The 16,415-nt window shown below is 40.0% G+C and overlaps 2 protein-coding genes across 2 annotated transcripts in view; one reads left to right on the plus strand and one right to left on the minus strand.

Annotated features, from left to right (window-relative positions):
* ATM (ATM serine/threonine kinase) overlaps positions 1–1,671 on the minus strand; it is a 127,344-nt gene extending 125,673 nt beyond the window's left edge. Inside the window, exons 1-2 of the mRNA XM_080816705.1 lie at positions 1,300–1,671; positions 1,013–1,194 (exon numbers count right to left, since the gene is read on the minus strand). The gene's annotated coding sequence lies outside the window, so the exon portion shown is untranslated. The remainder of the gene's footprint in view (positions 1–1,012; positions 1,195–1,299) is intronic.
* A 296-nt stretch (positions 1,672–1,967) lies between these two features.
* The window catches only part of NPAT (nuclear protein, coactivator of histone transcription), a 51,786-nt gene continuing 37,338 nt past the window's right edge, over positions 1,968–16,415 (plus strand). Inside the window, exon 1 of the mRNA XM_080814935.1 lies at positions 1,968–2,160. Within this exon, the coding sequence (XP_080671061.1) occupies positions 2,124–2,160 (37 nt within the window). The 5' untranslated portion in view covers positions 1,968–2,123. The remainder of the gene's footprint in view (positions 2,161–16,415) is intronic.

Raw genomic sequence — 16,415 nt, forward strand, 5'->3', positions numbered from 1 at the left:
TTCCAGGGAACATCCCAGCAGAGGTTACAACAAAGCCAAGACCTGAACTGGCGCCAATCACAGAAAGAGCGAGAGGACCAATATTTCAGGGAAGGAGACTGGTACCACCAAAAGGTCCTAAGATGAAAAGGTGCATGGTGTGTTGGAGGAATTGAAAGAAAACGGAAGGAACTGAAGAGTAGTCAGCCAGAGTAAGAGAATCAACAGATAAGGTTGAATTCAATTAATACATTAACCCAGAATTAAGCCCCTCTACCAACATGCTCCTCAAACCATACATACTTCCTGAACAACAGTGTCTGAAGTGGCAAGTCCGACCTTCCTTTTTAGATCTCAATCAAGCTGAGTCCTTTGCAGAATTTGACAATGATGCCTACATCACATCTTCCTGTATAGACTTCTGCCGGTGGCATGCCATTCTCTTCTGGTGTAATAGCGTGGGCTCTCTTGTTAGATTGTGCTGGTTCAAATCCTGCCCCTGCCCCTTACAAGCTGTATAACCTTGGACATTAGCTAATTCTCTAAAGCTCAATCTGTCACCGATAAAACGAAAAACAATACTACCTCCCTCAAAGTTACTGTTAAAAACAGTATTTAACAGTGCCTGGAACACAACAAATGCTCAATAAATATCACAAATCACCATTCTTCCCTTCCTCTGTTTCCTAAGTCTCTCTTCAGATGGTTCCTCTAACATTCACACCTGCAAGACTATCTCTATCTCCCTACTTCCCACCCGATGTTCTCCCAGTGTGATCTCATCCACCCCTAAGACCTCAACCTGCTGAAAATCCCCACATCTATTTCGTTCAACGCCAGACCTCACTCCCGAAACCTCCCACGCTTTGTGTCTTTACACGCACTTCCTCGTCTGTCTGGAAGACTCCCACCACCCTCCTCTGGGGGCAACTGAACTCGAGGTCTCCTCGCAGAACCTCGTTAGCTCCTCTACCATCACGGTTCTCCCTCAATGATCACCCTGAGCCCTAAGAGTCCCTTTACTTCTCGATACCTGATAAAAACAGCAGCGAACGCTCTTGAGGGCTCACCACCAGCAAGGATTATCACAACGGAGACAGGACGGCGCGGTCACCCACATGTCTGCCAAAATTCCAAATCCAGCAACGAAATTCTTGAGTCCGCTCTCCACCACGCCACTCTACTTAAGCCTCAGCAGATGCTCGCGGTTTAAAACTAATCAAGAAAACGGGGGAAAACAGTGTTAATCAAGTCATCTGGTTACATCTGGACCGTACGGTGGTAGAGGAAAGGGGACGCGCAGGAGCGTGCTACCAGCACCTGGAGGAAGGTTCGAGGCTAAATCCGCGAGGGCCTCGGAGAGAGGACGGGAGAGAGTGCAGCGAGCGGGGAAGGTCCGCCCCAGAGCAGCGGGTGAGACCGGCCGTCGGAGGCCTGGCACAGAGGGGCTCGGACACCCCAGCAGTCCCCCGACGCAGAAGCCGCTGCCCGCTCTTCACGCTCCCCCTAACGGTGCACTCGCACCGCCAAAGTGGAATTTCCGACAGCAGCGGCAGCTGCAGCCTGGGTCCCGGCTCCACTCGCCTCCCCCCACCAAGCCCCGGCGGCTCCAGCCAGGTGGACACCCACTATTCCCGCTTCCGGTTCAAACGCGGCGTGAACACGCAGCCTGGGTCTCCCGAGGAAACAGTCGGGGTCAACCGGGAGCGCGTACCATCTGCTCATGCGCGCCGACCCCCGCACGCTTTGCGCTCGCTGCGCTCGCTCGCCTCAAAACATTCCGCTCGTCTGCACAAACGCGCCTGCGCGTTGCCCGCCAATGGTGTGCGACCTTGCGCTCGCTGCCCGCCCCCTGCCTCTGGCAGCGGCACCTGCATCCCACCTCCTCGCCGCCTTCAGCCCCACCCCTCCGAATAGGAGGACGGAAGTGACGACAGATCCGACGGGAACCGAGGCGGGTTTTATTTCGGCGCCTTTCTTTCTCCGGCGGAAGCGATTGGCGGACGCGAGGCGAAAGAGGCGGGACAAATTGCCGCGGGTTCAGTGCCGCCACTGGAACCGGGAGATGCGGCGCAGGAGCTGTCGCTGTGTTGGGTTTTACCTGAATCTTGTCTCCTGTGGCGGTTCCTGCTGCGGCTTCGGTCATGTTGTTACCCTCGGACATAGCGCGGCTGGTACTGGGTAAGCGCGGTCGCGGGAGGGACGGGTAGTGGACCCGGCTGAGCGGGACGGAGCGACCTCTGGGGCCAAAGGTTCTCCCTGGGGTGGGGAAGCTCTGGGGCTTTGCCTCCCCGCCTGCAGGTCGAGACCTGCGGCGGTTCCCCTTGAGCCGGGCGCTCGGGCAGCGTAAGCCTCTTTGTGTGCGGATGCTGCGCTCCCCGGAGGCTGCGTGGCGAGGGGAGGGCCGGGGAGAAGCGCGGGGCGGAACACCTGAGGCCCAGGTTCGGAGGGGGAGCCAGGCCTGCACGCCTCGTTGGGACCCCCGGAAGGAGACTTGTCAGAGCTGGGACCCGATTAGGGAACACGAGAATGTCCCCGAGCCAGCCGGTCTCGCAGAGAGATCTTCGCGATGTCCTTCTCGCCCCTCCAACGGCGAATTTGGGGGCGAACGGGGGTGATCTTCCCCGGCCATTCCTCGCTCTCCCTCCCCGCAGTGAGTGGTCCAGCGTAGGGCGTCTGAAATGCCAGCTGCATGTTGTAAAACAGCAGTTCCTCGTCTTTCCACCGGCCGGAAATTTCACGGAGGAAAATGCCTTCCAGTTGAACGTGGGCTAGTGCTCCTGGTTCGTTTTTCCTCCATTTGAGGACGGTTGGTGTCACGGGCCTGTTATCGGGGCGTATTGTCTGTGTGGGGAAACGGGTTGTGTGTCCCCGGGAAAAATCCAGAGGGTCGTGCTGCTGGGAACAAGAGCCCTAGGAAGCTCAGACCCCGAGCCAGCCACGGTTTGCAGACCTCGTACGCGACAGCCCTGAAAGTAGATGGTAAACATCTCTGATGAAACTTCCCGTAGTGTCCGCAGTAATTACTGTCGTTACCCTATTGTTAGAAAAATCCCGTTTGTCTTAATTTTTTAAATACTCAGAGCTGTCCGGAAAACTGGCCTTTGTGCTCGGGGCTTTTGGTGAGCACATTTTGCAGGAAACAGGAGCGGGTAACGGTTGTACGGCCCCGTTTTGGAGAAACTAATGACTTCGTTTTACTTAATAGTTTATTAATGTGCGGTTAATCATCTGCACGCTTTATCAGAATTGAATTACCAATAGTTAACCTCCATCTGTCTCTGTGAGAAAAAGCTGGCTGTCTTGTAATTGTTACGTTTACTAGGATTATATGGAAACCAATTTAAAGTAGATTTTCACACTGTTCAAGGTAACATGGGCGTACTTTATTTTTTCCTCCAGGCATATAGTTTAAGGATTTTTGAGTTTTAGCAATTTGGTAATGCACTGCAGTTTCAGTAAGGATAGTCTTTAACAGGGTTTCTCACCTTAGCCTTATTGACATTTGGGCCGGGTAATTATTTATTGTGGGGAGCTGTCCTGGGCATTGTGAGATGTTTAGCAGCATCCCTGACATCTATGGATTAAATGCCAATAAGACCCCACTCCCACCCCTGCCCACTTAGGACCGTATAAGAACTGTCTCCAGATATTGCCCCTATGTTTTCTGGAGGGAAAATCATCCCCAGTTAGGAACAACTGATCTTAAAGCAATATGGTTTTCCACCTGGAATAATTCACACCAAATTGTATTCTCCACAAACCAGCTGCTCTGTTTGACTCCGGCTTTTTTTAATGGATAAATATTCCAAATTCATTTTCTTACCCTAAAAATTCTTTGTCATTCACATTCCATTTTAATTGCCACCAATCCTACTTAATATACCCCCCCCCATCCCTTCTTTGGGTTCTGTCATGGCTTCTGATATAGTTGTGCTATTGATTTTGCTGTTAAAAAAAAAAAAATCTGCCTAAAGCATTCATACTACATGTATTCTAAAGGAAAATATTGTGTAGTTACCAAAATTTCAAGTTGTGCAAAAGAGTATCTGATCCAAAAAAAAGAATCTCCCCACACTCATTCTTCCTCAGTATTGTGTGTGGAAGCTCATATCAGCACACAGATCTATAATTCCAAAACTAAGAGGCTTAAAATTGAAACAATTTCATTATTTTGTCATGATTCTTCTTTCAGTACCCCTCCCTGTCTTTACCTCTTTGTGTTGACTCCTTATAATGTTCTTTAAAGAAATCTCTGGGTGCCTAGTATGGACACTGCTAAATACTAAGAATAGAGAAGTAGTTCCTCTTAGAGTTCACATAATTAGGTTTCTTTACCCTCAGCCATGTGCTCCTCCCACACCCGCAAACCCTAGAACGCTTTACCTAGACCTGACCACACATTCTACCTAATGCTGTATGTCACCCTTTTACAAATCAGAGAATGAACTCCACTTCCCGCTTCCCTTTCATTCTGCAACATACCATGCTGACTTGAACCTCACTACATGTAAGCAGCCCTTGCTCCTCAGCTACATCCAGCCATTGTCTCTCTTCTGTAAATATTGTACAGGCCAAAATAAATCAAAGTGTTGCTTACTACACTTGGGACTCCACTTCGGTTTTCTCTGTGTTTTACAACGTGATCTGTGGAATTGATCCTGCCTGCTTCTCCTGCTTAATCTCAACTTTTCAATGTCTGCCCTGTGCTCTAGGCATACCAACTCCTTGGAGTTTCTCCAGATAAAATCCACAGTCTCTGGAACCTTCTCTAGCAGGTGTAACTATTAGTGTCTCCTTAAGTGCTTCAACAGCATTGTACGTCACTTCTGTGAAACCCTTATCCTGTGTTATCGTTGCTTGTTTACTTATTTTTGTGAAATATACATGACATAAATATATGCAACATTTTAGCCATTTTTAAGTGTACAGTTCCGTGGCATTAAGTACATTCACATCTTTCCGTAACCATCACCATCATCTACCTGTCAAACATCATCTTGCCAAACTGAAACTTAACTTTTGACCTCAGTTTTCTTGATCTGGGATTAATAAGGCAGGCTTTGAAAGTCCTTGGAAGCCCCCAAAACTGTAAAGGTTTATGTCAGTTGGGGCATTTTGATGAGTGAAGGGGCCAGAACATTTCTTGGATTTCTAAATAGATTTTTTTCTGTGTGAATCAGAACCCATTCAGGAAAACTGAAACCAATCTTAAGTATTTAACATGGAGGGATATAGTGAGGGAATGGGTTACACTGGTGATAGAAAAACTAAGAAGACAAGCAGCTTATGTGCCCCTGCTCGGAGAGTACCAACAGCAGGAAGCCACTGTGGTAATCAGGAGGATGAAGAGAAATGAAGCAGTCCAGAGGCTGGGTTCTTCCTCTGGAAAATGAAAGGTTAGCTTTTCTGCTGAGGGAACAGTAGTCACAGGAGAATCTACTAAGGCCAAGAGGGAAAGGGGGGAAACTACATGGCTTCTGTCAGCTGCCCTCCAGTCTCCCACCAGTGTTTCCCATTGTTTGAACACAGCCAGAAGCCAGCTGACATGGAGCCTAGGAAACATTGCCTGAGTGGGGTCAGGTTTCCCATCACACAGCTCAGAGCAAGAGAGAGTGGGAAGAAGAGATTTGAAGACAAACAATCAGAATTGACACACCTGAAAGGTCAAGAGGCGCTGATCCTATTCACCTTTACGTATTTAGGACGTTATAAACATTTAGTAAATATCTACAGAATTGCAGCTGTGATCATAACATTTCTTTTTTGCCTACTGAATATGTCATTAGATTGTTCCTCGGTTTTCTCTTATCCAGATTATCTTTATTATTTACTCATAAAAATATGTCATTGATGACATTGACAGCTTTTTTGGATCCTTACCCATTCTGTCTTACCAGTGGTAGCTCCAGCTGTTCTCCATCACATATATTATGCTTTCTCCAAACAGTGCACATTCCCCAAACATGTTCTCCATGTATGCTTTTCATGGGCTTTTTTGGGATTCCCCAACCATCCTTCAAGACTCACCTCCTCTTTATAACATTCGTAATTTTCCCCAAATTGGTAATACTTTCTCAAGCCCCTCTCGTCCCATAAAATAAGTCCTATTGTCTTACCACCTTTGCTTTGTATTACAGTTACTTGCATATGTATCTTCTGGATCCATTTAGGTAACTTCTTTATAGACAGAAACTTTCATTTGTGGATCTAGTAATATAAGGCGCTACAGGTTTAGTCTTCCCAAGAATTGCTTACATTTTTAAATAATAAATCAAAAACTTCTGGGAAATTATAACATGTAAAGGAGGTATTTTCAGGTAGGGGGATTTGATATCTCTTGCTTTCTTCATCAGTCACCTCTCTCTTTAGCTTTCCCTCTCCATAAAGAGGAAGAAGAGAAGGCAGACTCTTGGCATCTCAGTTCCTAAAATTGGAATACTCTAGATGTAGTTAGGGTCTTATCTTTCCTTCTCTTTTCCAGTTATATTTCCCCTTCAGTCTATTTAACTTGCTACTCATTTCTACCTCCACTGAAAAGCAGACAGAGGACAATATTAAGAAAAAAGGAATCTCAGGCATGCTTTCTTACCTATTTGTACATTTTACTAAGTTTACACAAAGGATAGTTATTTTATTCTAAAGATGTTTTTAGGAGAAAAAAATGAAAACTAATGTTAATTGAAGAGTAATTATTTGTATTCTAGTAAGAGATCATTGCTCCCTATTTTGTATTTTCATTGTAACATTTGAGATTTGAAATAATTTAGACCTAAAACTTTCCCCTGTTATTCTGATAGAGAATTGATTACAATCAAGTATTTAACAATGATAAGTAAGATTTTTACAAGTAAAGAAGTGGCTATATATATAGTTAATATTGAAGTACTCAATAATTTACAGCGTTGTTTTGGAACTTGTAAGACAAAAGTAAAACAGATAACATCAAGTCTAATCTAAAATAGGAACTCTAGGGGCACTTGGGTGGTTCAGTCAGTTAAGCATCTGACTTGATCTCAGCTCAGGTCTTGATCTCAGAGTTGTGAGTTCGAGCTGCACATTGGACTCCATGTTGGGCATGGAGCGTACTTAAGAAATAAATTATTAAAAAGAGGGCACCTCGTTGGGACAGTCATTTACACATCTGACTCTTGGTTTTGGCCCAGGTCATGATTTCTGGGTCAAGAGATCGAGCCCCATGTGGAGCTCTACACAGACTTTTCTGGAGATTATATATCCCTCTCCCTCTGCCCCCCCCCCACTCTGCTCTTGCTCTCTCAAATAAATAAATCGTTAAAAAATAATAAAATGGGAACTCTAGATTGCCCAAAATTACGCATGTTTTTTGTTTTGTTTTTTAAAAATTTGTATATGTATGTGTTAAAAAATTTTATCTTTAAGTAATTTGTATGCCCAATGTGGGACTCCATCTTAAAACCCTCCGATCAAGAGTTTCACACTCTACCGACTGAGCCAGCCAGGTGCCCCTGAAGAATTGGGTTTTTTCATCGAAAGCAATCATCAACCTGGATGGTATTCTAATTCACCATCCATATCAGTTAGTCTAGAATAATTCACCCCACCTTCAGGACCATTTGGGCTGTGTAATTTCAGAATGCTTTGGGGACTTGGGGTTTTCTCCTTTTCATGTAACCACCTGTAGATCCTGGAAAAACCATTTAATGTCTTCTGTTTCCTCTTCTGCAAATTGAGAAAGCCCAAGGTCCATCTCTGATCTAAATTTTGTGATTCCTGAATAAATCTGCTTGCAGAGGCACTTGTTAATGTCTCTAGGAGGGCTCCCAGTGCTCTGCAGCCCAGCAAGAGAATGAAGCTCACACACTGAAGGGCCACCTAATGACTTAATGGGCTTTGATGTGGCGGCTAGGTTTTAATTTTCTCCTAGAGCACGGTCCCTGGGGGTAAAGTGTACTTTATGTATAACAATCACACGAGCAATTTCAATTGCTAGAGGGTATCTCATTTAGAAATCAGGTTTAAGGCATGTTCCTCTGATACTTTTTACTATCAGAACAAAATGAAAGCCCTGAAAGTAATGTTTATACTTGGGGTTTAATCTGTTGCAGTGTCAGAAGGATCTAAGAATTAAGCATCTGTAAATATTTAAAACAGTGAAATCACAAATACTAATTCTAATAATCTCTGTTAAGTTTGAGTAGAAGCTAGAAGGAACTAGCAAAATCCCTAGGAACACTTTGAATATAAACTTAATCCTATGGTCTCGTCTAATAGAAGAGTTGGGGGAAATGCGTAAGTTGTCTATACAAGCACATAATCAGCTCTACCCTTGGAAAATGGATCATGTGGAGAATGCGGAAGTCTCTTTCCTCTCATAACCTGAAGCTGCAGAATAAAATAAGCCATTCTGCCTGAATGTCTAGGATTTAGCTACCCACACCCCTGCACACATGCATCATAGCTTTACAAACTGCTCTTTCTGTGATTATAGACCAAAGATATTAAATCTTTTTTTCACTTCTTTCTTAATCTTCTCTTAATCTACCCAGAAAAGTATCAGTTGCTTGCTCTATGATAAGATGGTGGAAACCGAAAGAGGTTACGTATGTGCTATAAACTGCTTTTCCTTCAAATGCCAAGGAATACTGAAGGAAGACCGTCCTTGATCATTGATTTTTATTCATTTGTTCATTTTCCCATTCATTTATTCTTTTGTCCATTTATTCAGGAACTTGTTCTGTTTTTAACATACCTTACTCTAAGGAAAGCTTCTTAAATCCATCTCACCCACCCTTCTTTTTTCTTTTTTTTTTGCTCTATTTTATTGTATGTATATATTCATGTATTCACCACTTGATGGATATTTGGTTTGGTTTGGGTTTTATATAGCTTATATAAACTTATAAAATGTTTACAACCTTGCTTATAAGTTTTTGTGTGGACATGTTTCATTTCATTTGAGTAAATACCAAATACTCTTGGTTTTGGCCCAGGTCATGATTTCTGGGTCAAGAGATCGAGCCCGATGACCCTGGGATCATGACCTGAGCCGAAGGCAGAGGCCTTAACCCACTGAGCCACCCAGGCGCCCCGTAATCCAGCTTTTTAACTAAACCTTTTCTCAAGTGTGTACTCAAGTATAATGTCTTAGGATAAATCGTAAACTGCCTGATATGTGATAATCCTAGGCCAGGGTAGCTAGCACTAACGACCATATTTTTTTCTGAGAAAGGCTAATTTTGTCTACATTCTGCCTAGAGCAGTTTTTCAACCTTATTTTATTATTACACCCTTAAAGAGTGTTTTAGGATTTTCCCCTGATCTCCCATACGATACTTTAATATCACAAATACACTGTTCATATATTGTATATACATTGTGATTTATGCATTGAAAGGGTGATCTTTGTTTCCTTGCCTCTCCTGTATCAAATTCATCCCTTTAGTTCTGTGTTATTTTTGAGAATGTTTGGTCTACAGAAAAACAAATCCACATTAGGAATTTGATTTCACACCACCACCTGTTAGAAGTCTCAAGTGGTTATGAATACATCTGGGGTGCTTAGTCCTTTTGAAACTCTCCCATGAAAAGAAATTGTTTATCTTCAGTTTAAATTTTGAAACCTATAAAAAGCTCCAGCTGCCCTGCTTCCGAAGTGACTCCAGTGGTTCATATACATTATAAATTTCTGTATTGGTGAAATCCTAGTAGCAGCTGACTTATTCCAAATAATGTAACTGTTACAAAGTAAACCATCATAAAAATGATTTCTTTTCAGCCGGCTATAGAATTATAATTGTTTATATTGGCTTATTTGTGAAAAATAAAAAGAGCGAAAATAGCAATCTATCTTTGATCTAATTTCATATTTGAGGTGATGTCACCTCATCAGTGATGGGGATACTGGAGTAATAGTATATGAGATAAAAGGTATATTATGGTTTCTAAATGTCTTCCCCTATTCCAAAGGACAGTATCTTTGGTTTTTTATGTGTATATTTGTTTGTCTCTCTCTGTAGCATTAGTGAGCAAGCTGTTGGAAAACTGATTCATGAACTATAAGTAGAAAGTGATGAGTCGGTTCCCAGATCCCAGCTAGCGTATTTCCTAAAATGGAATGACAATTTTCTTGCCCTTTCATTTTATAATCTTCGTATATAATGACTTCATGGGCGCTCTAAGTAGTTTTTTGACATGGAGGACCTGGTTAAAGATACAGTTCCAGGTGAAAAAGAGTAGAACCATATAATTTTAAAGACAAGAGACCTAAATAATTGCTTTAGTAGTTAAATACTGGAGTATTGTATCAGCCTTAAGATAAGTCTACTACAAAGGTAGGTATAAGGGAATTTAGTATCTGGTAAGAGGAGTATAGCACATACTGAGAGGATGCAAAAAAAAAAAAAAATCTCTGCGGGAGTGGTATTTAACCCTAGACCAGAGGAGTGAGTTGGAATTAGCTAGGCTAAGATAATAAGCAGCCGAAGCAATGGGAATGGAGTATACGAAGGTCTTAATATCAGAGCATACATGAATTTGCAGAATGGAAAGACCAGTTAGTCTGGGAGAGACGGAATGGTATGATAAAAGGCTAGAGAAGAAATTAGCATGCAAAACAAGTAGAGCTTCGTATAACGTGAAGAATTTAGGATTACATTTTTCATTGAGATGCAATTCACATCTCACAAGATATAAAATTCACTGATTTTCACTATATTCACACAATAGGCAGTATATTCACAGTGTTTTGCAACCATCACCACAGTGTTAATTCCAGAACATTTCCATCATCCTCAGAAGAAACCCCAGACCTGTTAATAGTCATTTCCATTTGCCCCCTTTGCCCAAATTCTGGCAACTGCTAATTTACTTTTTGTTTCTGTGGATTCCCCTATTCTGGACATTTCACATAAATGGAATTCTACAATGTGTGACCTTCTGATCTGACTTCTAAAATTTTGTTTGCAAGATTCATACATGTTGTACCAAGTTGAAGTAGTTACTTCCTTTTCATAGCTTAATAATGTTCCACTATATGGACAGTCCACATTTTGTCCATTCATTGATGGACATTTGGGTTGTTTCCACTTTTTGGCTATTAAGAAAAATGCTGTGAACATTTCATGTACAAGTCTTGTTTGGACATACTGTTTCAATTCTCTTAGATATGTACCTAAGAGTAGCATCACTTGGTCATATGGTAATTCTATATTTAATATTTCTGAGAACTTCCCAAGTGATTTTTGAATGATTTTGCACCATTTTATATTCCTATCAGCAATGTATGAGATTTCCAGTTTCATCAGATCTTTGCCAGTACTATCTTTCTTAATTCTGGTTATCCTAGTGGGTATGAATTGATACATTTAATTGTGGTTTTGATGTTATATCTTCCTATTTACCAAAGAAGTTGAGCCTCTTCTTAAATGCTTATTGATTTGTTCTTTATGTATTCTGGATTCTGGCTCCTTATCAGATAGATGACTGGGAATATTTTCTTCCGTTTTGTCCATCATCTTTTCTTTTTTTTTTTTTTTTTTTTAAGATTTTGTTTATTTGAGAGAGAGAGAGAGAGACTGAGACAACGACAGAGATATGGGTAAAGAGTATGAGCAGGGAGGAGAGGGAGAAGCAGGAGAAGCAAGCTCCGCACTGAGAGGGAGCCTGATACAGGACATGATCCCAGGACCTGAGCTGAAGGCAGATGCCTAACTGACTGAGCCACCCAGGCACCTTTCCATCAGTCTTTTCACTTCCTACGTAGTATCCTTGAAAGCACAAATGTTTTTACTTTTGATGAACTTCAATTTATCTAATTTTTCTTTGGTTGCTTGTTCTTCAGATGTCCTAAGAAACCATTACCTAATCCTACATAAACAGATTTATACCCATGTTTTGTTCTAAGACTTTAACAGTTTTTTCTCCTACCTTTGTACATTTAATCTATTTTTAGTTAATTTTTATATTTGGTATGAGGTGTAATTTCATTATTTTGGTCCATCTTCATTGTTTTGCATGTGGGTATCCAGTTCTCCCAGCACCAGTTGTTAAAATACTAATATTTCCCCCATTGAGCTGATTTGGCACTGTTTTTGAAAATCAATTGACTGTAAATGTCTGGAATGTTAATTTTGTCCCATTAATCGATATGTCTATCCTTTATGCTAGTACCATCTTACTTGGTTACCATTGCTTTGTAGTTTTGAAATGGATAGGTATAAGATTTCATTTTCAAGATTGTTTTAACTACTGTGGGTCCCTTGTTATTCCCTATGATTGTTAGGATCAGTTCATCTCTGCACAAAAGACATCTAAGATTTTGATAGGAATTGTGTCAAATCTAATATTGACATCTGAATAACATTAACTCTTCTAATATATAATCGAGAGAGGTCTATCCATTTATTTAGTCTTCTTTAATATCTTTTAGTAATATTTCTAGGTTTTAGTAGGATCATACATTCCTTTTGTTAAACTTAATCCTAAATATTCTTTTTGATGCTGTTGTAAGTGAAATTGGTTTTTTAAATTTCATTTTTGGATTGTTCATTGCAAGTATATAGAGATGCAGCTGATTTTTGCAAAGTCCTCTCGTATCCTGAAGCCTTATTAAAATCATTTATTGACTTTAATAGTTTTTCTGTGTGTACATGGATTCCTTAGAATTTTCTTTTTTTTTTTTAAAGATTTTATTTATTTATTTATTTGTCAGAGAGAGAGAGTACACACAAGCAGGCAGAGAGGCAGGCAGAGGCAGTGAGAGAAGCAGGCTCCCTGCTGAGCAAGGAGCCCGATGTGGGACTCGATCCCAGGACCCTGGGATCATGACCTGAGCCGAAGGCAGAGGCGTCCCTCCTTAGAATTTTCTATTTAGGATTTCATGTTATCTGCGAATGAGGACATTGGTTTGTTTTTTTTTCCTTTCCAGTGTGGACGCTTTTTACTTTAGTTTTCTTTCCTAATTGCCCAAACTAGAACTTCTAGTAGAGTGTTGCATAGAAATTGTAAGAGCAGGCATGGTCTTGTCCCTGATTCTGTGGGCAAAGCTTTGACTCTTAAACCTTGGAATATTATGTTAGCTGTGAGATTTTCATAAATGCCTTTATCAGGTTGAAGAAATTCCCTTATAGTCCTCATATTTTTATCATGAAAAGGTGTTGGATTTTGTGAGGTGATTTTTTTTTTTTTCTACGTGTGTTGAGACGATAACATGGTTTTGTCTTTTATTCTGCTAATACAATGTATTGGGGCAAATTTACTCAGTTCACAGAGTGTATTACATTGATTTATTTTTGTTTTAGTGAATCAGTCTTGCATTTCTGGCACAGTTGCACTTGGTCATAGTGTATTATCATTTTCAAATGTTAATGGATTTAGTTTGTTAGCATTTTGTTGAAAATTACTACATCTGCTTTTTTATAAGGGATATTGGTTTGTAGTTTTCTTGCGATATCTTTGGTTTTAGTATCAGATTATTACTAATCAGCGATTGAAATGAGGTGGCTTCTTTCTTTTATTTATTTATTTATTTTTAAAGAGTTGGTGAAACTTCTTTCAACGTTTCATAGAATTCACCACTAAGGCCATTTGATCCTAGGCCTTTCTTTATGAAAAGAGTATTTATTACAGCTCAATCTGTACTTGTTTTAAGTCTATTCAGATTTTCTGTATATTCTTGAGTCGGTTTAGTTAATATCTAAGAAATATTTGTTTCACCTGAGCTTTCTGAATTGTTGGCACACAACTGTTTATAGTATCCTTTTATAATGTAATTTACTTCTGTAAGGTTGATAGTAATGTCCCCTCTTTCATTCCTGAACTTTGGAATTTGCGTCTTTTTTTTTTTTCTTTGTCAGCCTCTCTAAAGATTTGTCGATTTCTGTTGATCTTTTCAGAGAATCAACTTTTTGTTTCATAGACTTTTCTCTATTTTAATTCTCTCATTTTTCTTCTCTGATACCTTTTTTCTTCCTTCTGCTTTCTTTTGGGTTTAATTTGCTTTTCTAGTTTATAAAATGGAAGGATGGGTTATTGGTTTGAGATCTTTCATCTTTGAAATAAATGTATTTACAATATAAATATACCACTAAGCACTTCTATAGCTGCATCCTGTATGTTTCAGTATGCGTGTCTTTGTTTATCTCAAAATATTTTCTACTTTCCTTTTGTTTTCTTTGACCCTTTGTTTTTTTTAGGAGAGTGTTGTTTAATTTCCACATATTTGTGAATTTATTAATTTTTTTTTTAAGATTTTATTTATTTATTTATTTATTTGACAGAATGAAAGAGACAGAGAGGGGGAACACAAGAAGGGGGAGTGGGAGAGGGAGAAGCAAGCTTCCCACTGAGCAGGGAGCCAGACGAGGGACCCATCCCAGGATTCTGGGATCATAACCCGCTCCAGAGGCTGACGCTTGACGACTGAGCCACCCAGGCTCCCCCTTATTACTGATTTCTAATTTTAGTCTTTAGTGGTCAGAGAGCATACTCTATATAATTTCTTTTTTAGTTTATTGAGCCTTTATGTCCTAATGTGTGGTTCATCCTGGAGGATATCCACGTGCACTTAAAAAGAATGTATATTCTGCTGCTGTTGGGTGGAGTACACTATACATGTCTGTTAGGTCTGGTTGGTTTATAGTGTTCAAGCCTTATGTTTACTTATTGAGCTCTCTAGTCTATTATTGAAAGTAGGACGTTGAAGTCTAACTTTTATTGGTGAATTGTCTAGTTCCTGTTCCACTTCTGTTAATTTCAGCTTCATGTTTTTTGGAACCTTGGTTTTACATGCATATGTACTTGTAATTGTTACCTTTTTGATTGATTGAATGTTTTATCATTATCTTTGTCTCTACTAACAATATTTATCTTAATTTTTCTGATACTGGTATAGCCTCTCCAGCTCCTAATTAGTTACTATATGAATGGTACATCTTTTTCCATCCTTTTATTTTCAAACTATTTGTGTGTTTGAATGTAAATTATGTTGTCAAGAGCATGTACTTGAATCATATTTTTTATTCATTCTGTAAGTCTGTAATTTTTTGTTTAAACCATTATCGTTTAATGTAATTACTGATAAGGTAAGGATTTTGCCTGCCGTTCTGTTGCTTGTAGTCTGTATGTATTTTATGTTTACTTGTTCTGTTACTCTTCTATTACTGCCTTTTTTGTGTTAAATCCAATTTACCGTTTTAATTCTGTTGTTTTTCCTTTTTTTTTTTTTCCTTAATTTTTATTTTAGAGAGCACATGCATGTGAGCAGGGAGGGGGCAGAGGGAGAGAGAGAGAACCCTAAAGCAGACTCCCCACTGATCCCAGAGCCCTGTGTGGAGCTCTATCCCAGGCTCCCAAGATCATGATCTTAGCCAAAAACAAGAGTTGAACACTTAACCAACTGAGCCATCCAGGTGCCCCCCCACAACTGTTGTTTCCTTTATATTTTTTATTTTTGAGTTATTTTTTTAGTGATTGCTTGGAGGTTACAAGTAACTTAAAACAGTCTTGTTTGGATTAATACCAACTTAATTTAAATAGTATATAAAAACTTGATTCCTGTGGGGATATGGACATTGGAGAGGGTATGTGCTATGATGAGTGCTGTGAAATGTGTAAACCTGGCGATTCACAGACCTGTACCCCTGGGGATGAAAATACATTATATGTTTATTAAAATATATTAAAAATTTAAAAAAAAAACTTCGCTCCTGTATAACTCCATTCTCTTCTCCCTTCTTTTTGCTTTTAAGGACATACAAATTATATCTTCATCATTATATGATTACCAACCCAGATTTATACTTAACTATTATATACAGTTGTCATTTAAAGCAAAGGGGAGTTACAAACAAAAAGTAACTGACACTGTTTTATGTTTACCTATACAATTACCTTTATTAGTGTTTTTTTTTAACATGGATTTGTTTCACTGTCTAGTGTCCTTTTATTTTAATTTAAAGAACTCCCTTTAGTATTTCTTAAAGGGCAAGTCGGCTAGCAACAATGTCTCTGGGTTTTCTTTCATTTTGTATTTTTAATGTAAGAATAGTTTAATGTCTCCATTTTGAAGGGGTTTTGTTGGTCTTGGTTGACTTTTTGTTGTTTAGCACTTTGCCTCATCTCCCTGCCTATGGTCTCCATGGTTTCTAATGAGAAAAAAGCTGTTAATCTTACTGAGGATCACTTGTGATGCCATGAGCTGTTTCTCTCTGCTGTGCAAATTCTCTTTGTCTTTTAGCAGTTTCATTATGAGGTGTCTAGATATGGATCTCTTTCAGTGTATCTTACTTGGAATTTATTGAACTTCCTGGATAAATAAATCAATGTGTTTTCTAAAATTTTGGATGTTCATTATTTGGACATTATTTCTTCAAATATTCCTTATGCCTTTTTCTCTTTCCTCAGACTTTGATGATGCTTATGTCAGCATAACTGATGGTGTTCCACACGTCTCAGAG

This window comes from Martes martes (genome assembly GCF_963455335.1).
Source record: "Martes martes genome assembly, chromosome: 10".
Taxonomy (NCBI): Eukaryota; Metazoa; Chordata; class Mammalia; order Carnivora; family Mustelidae; genus Martes; species Martes martes.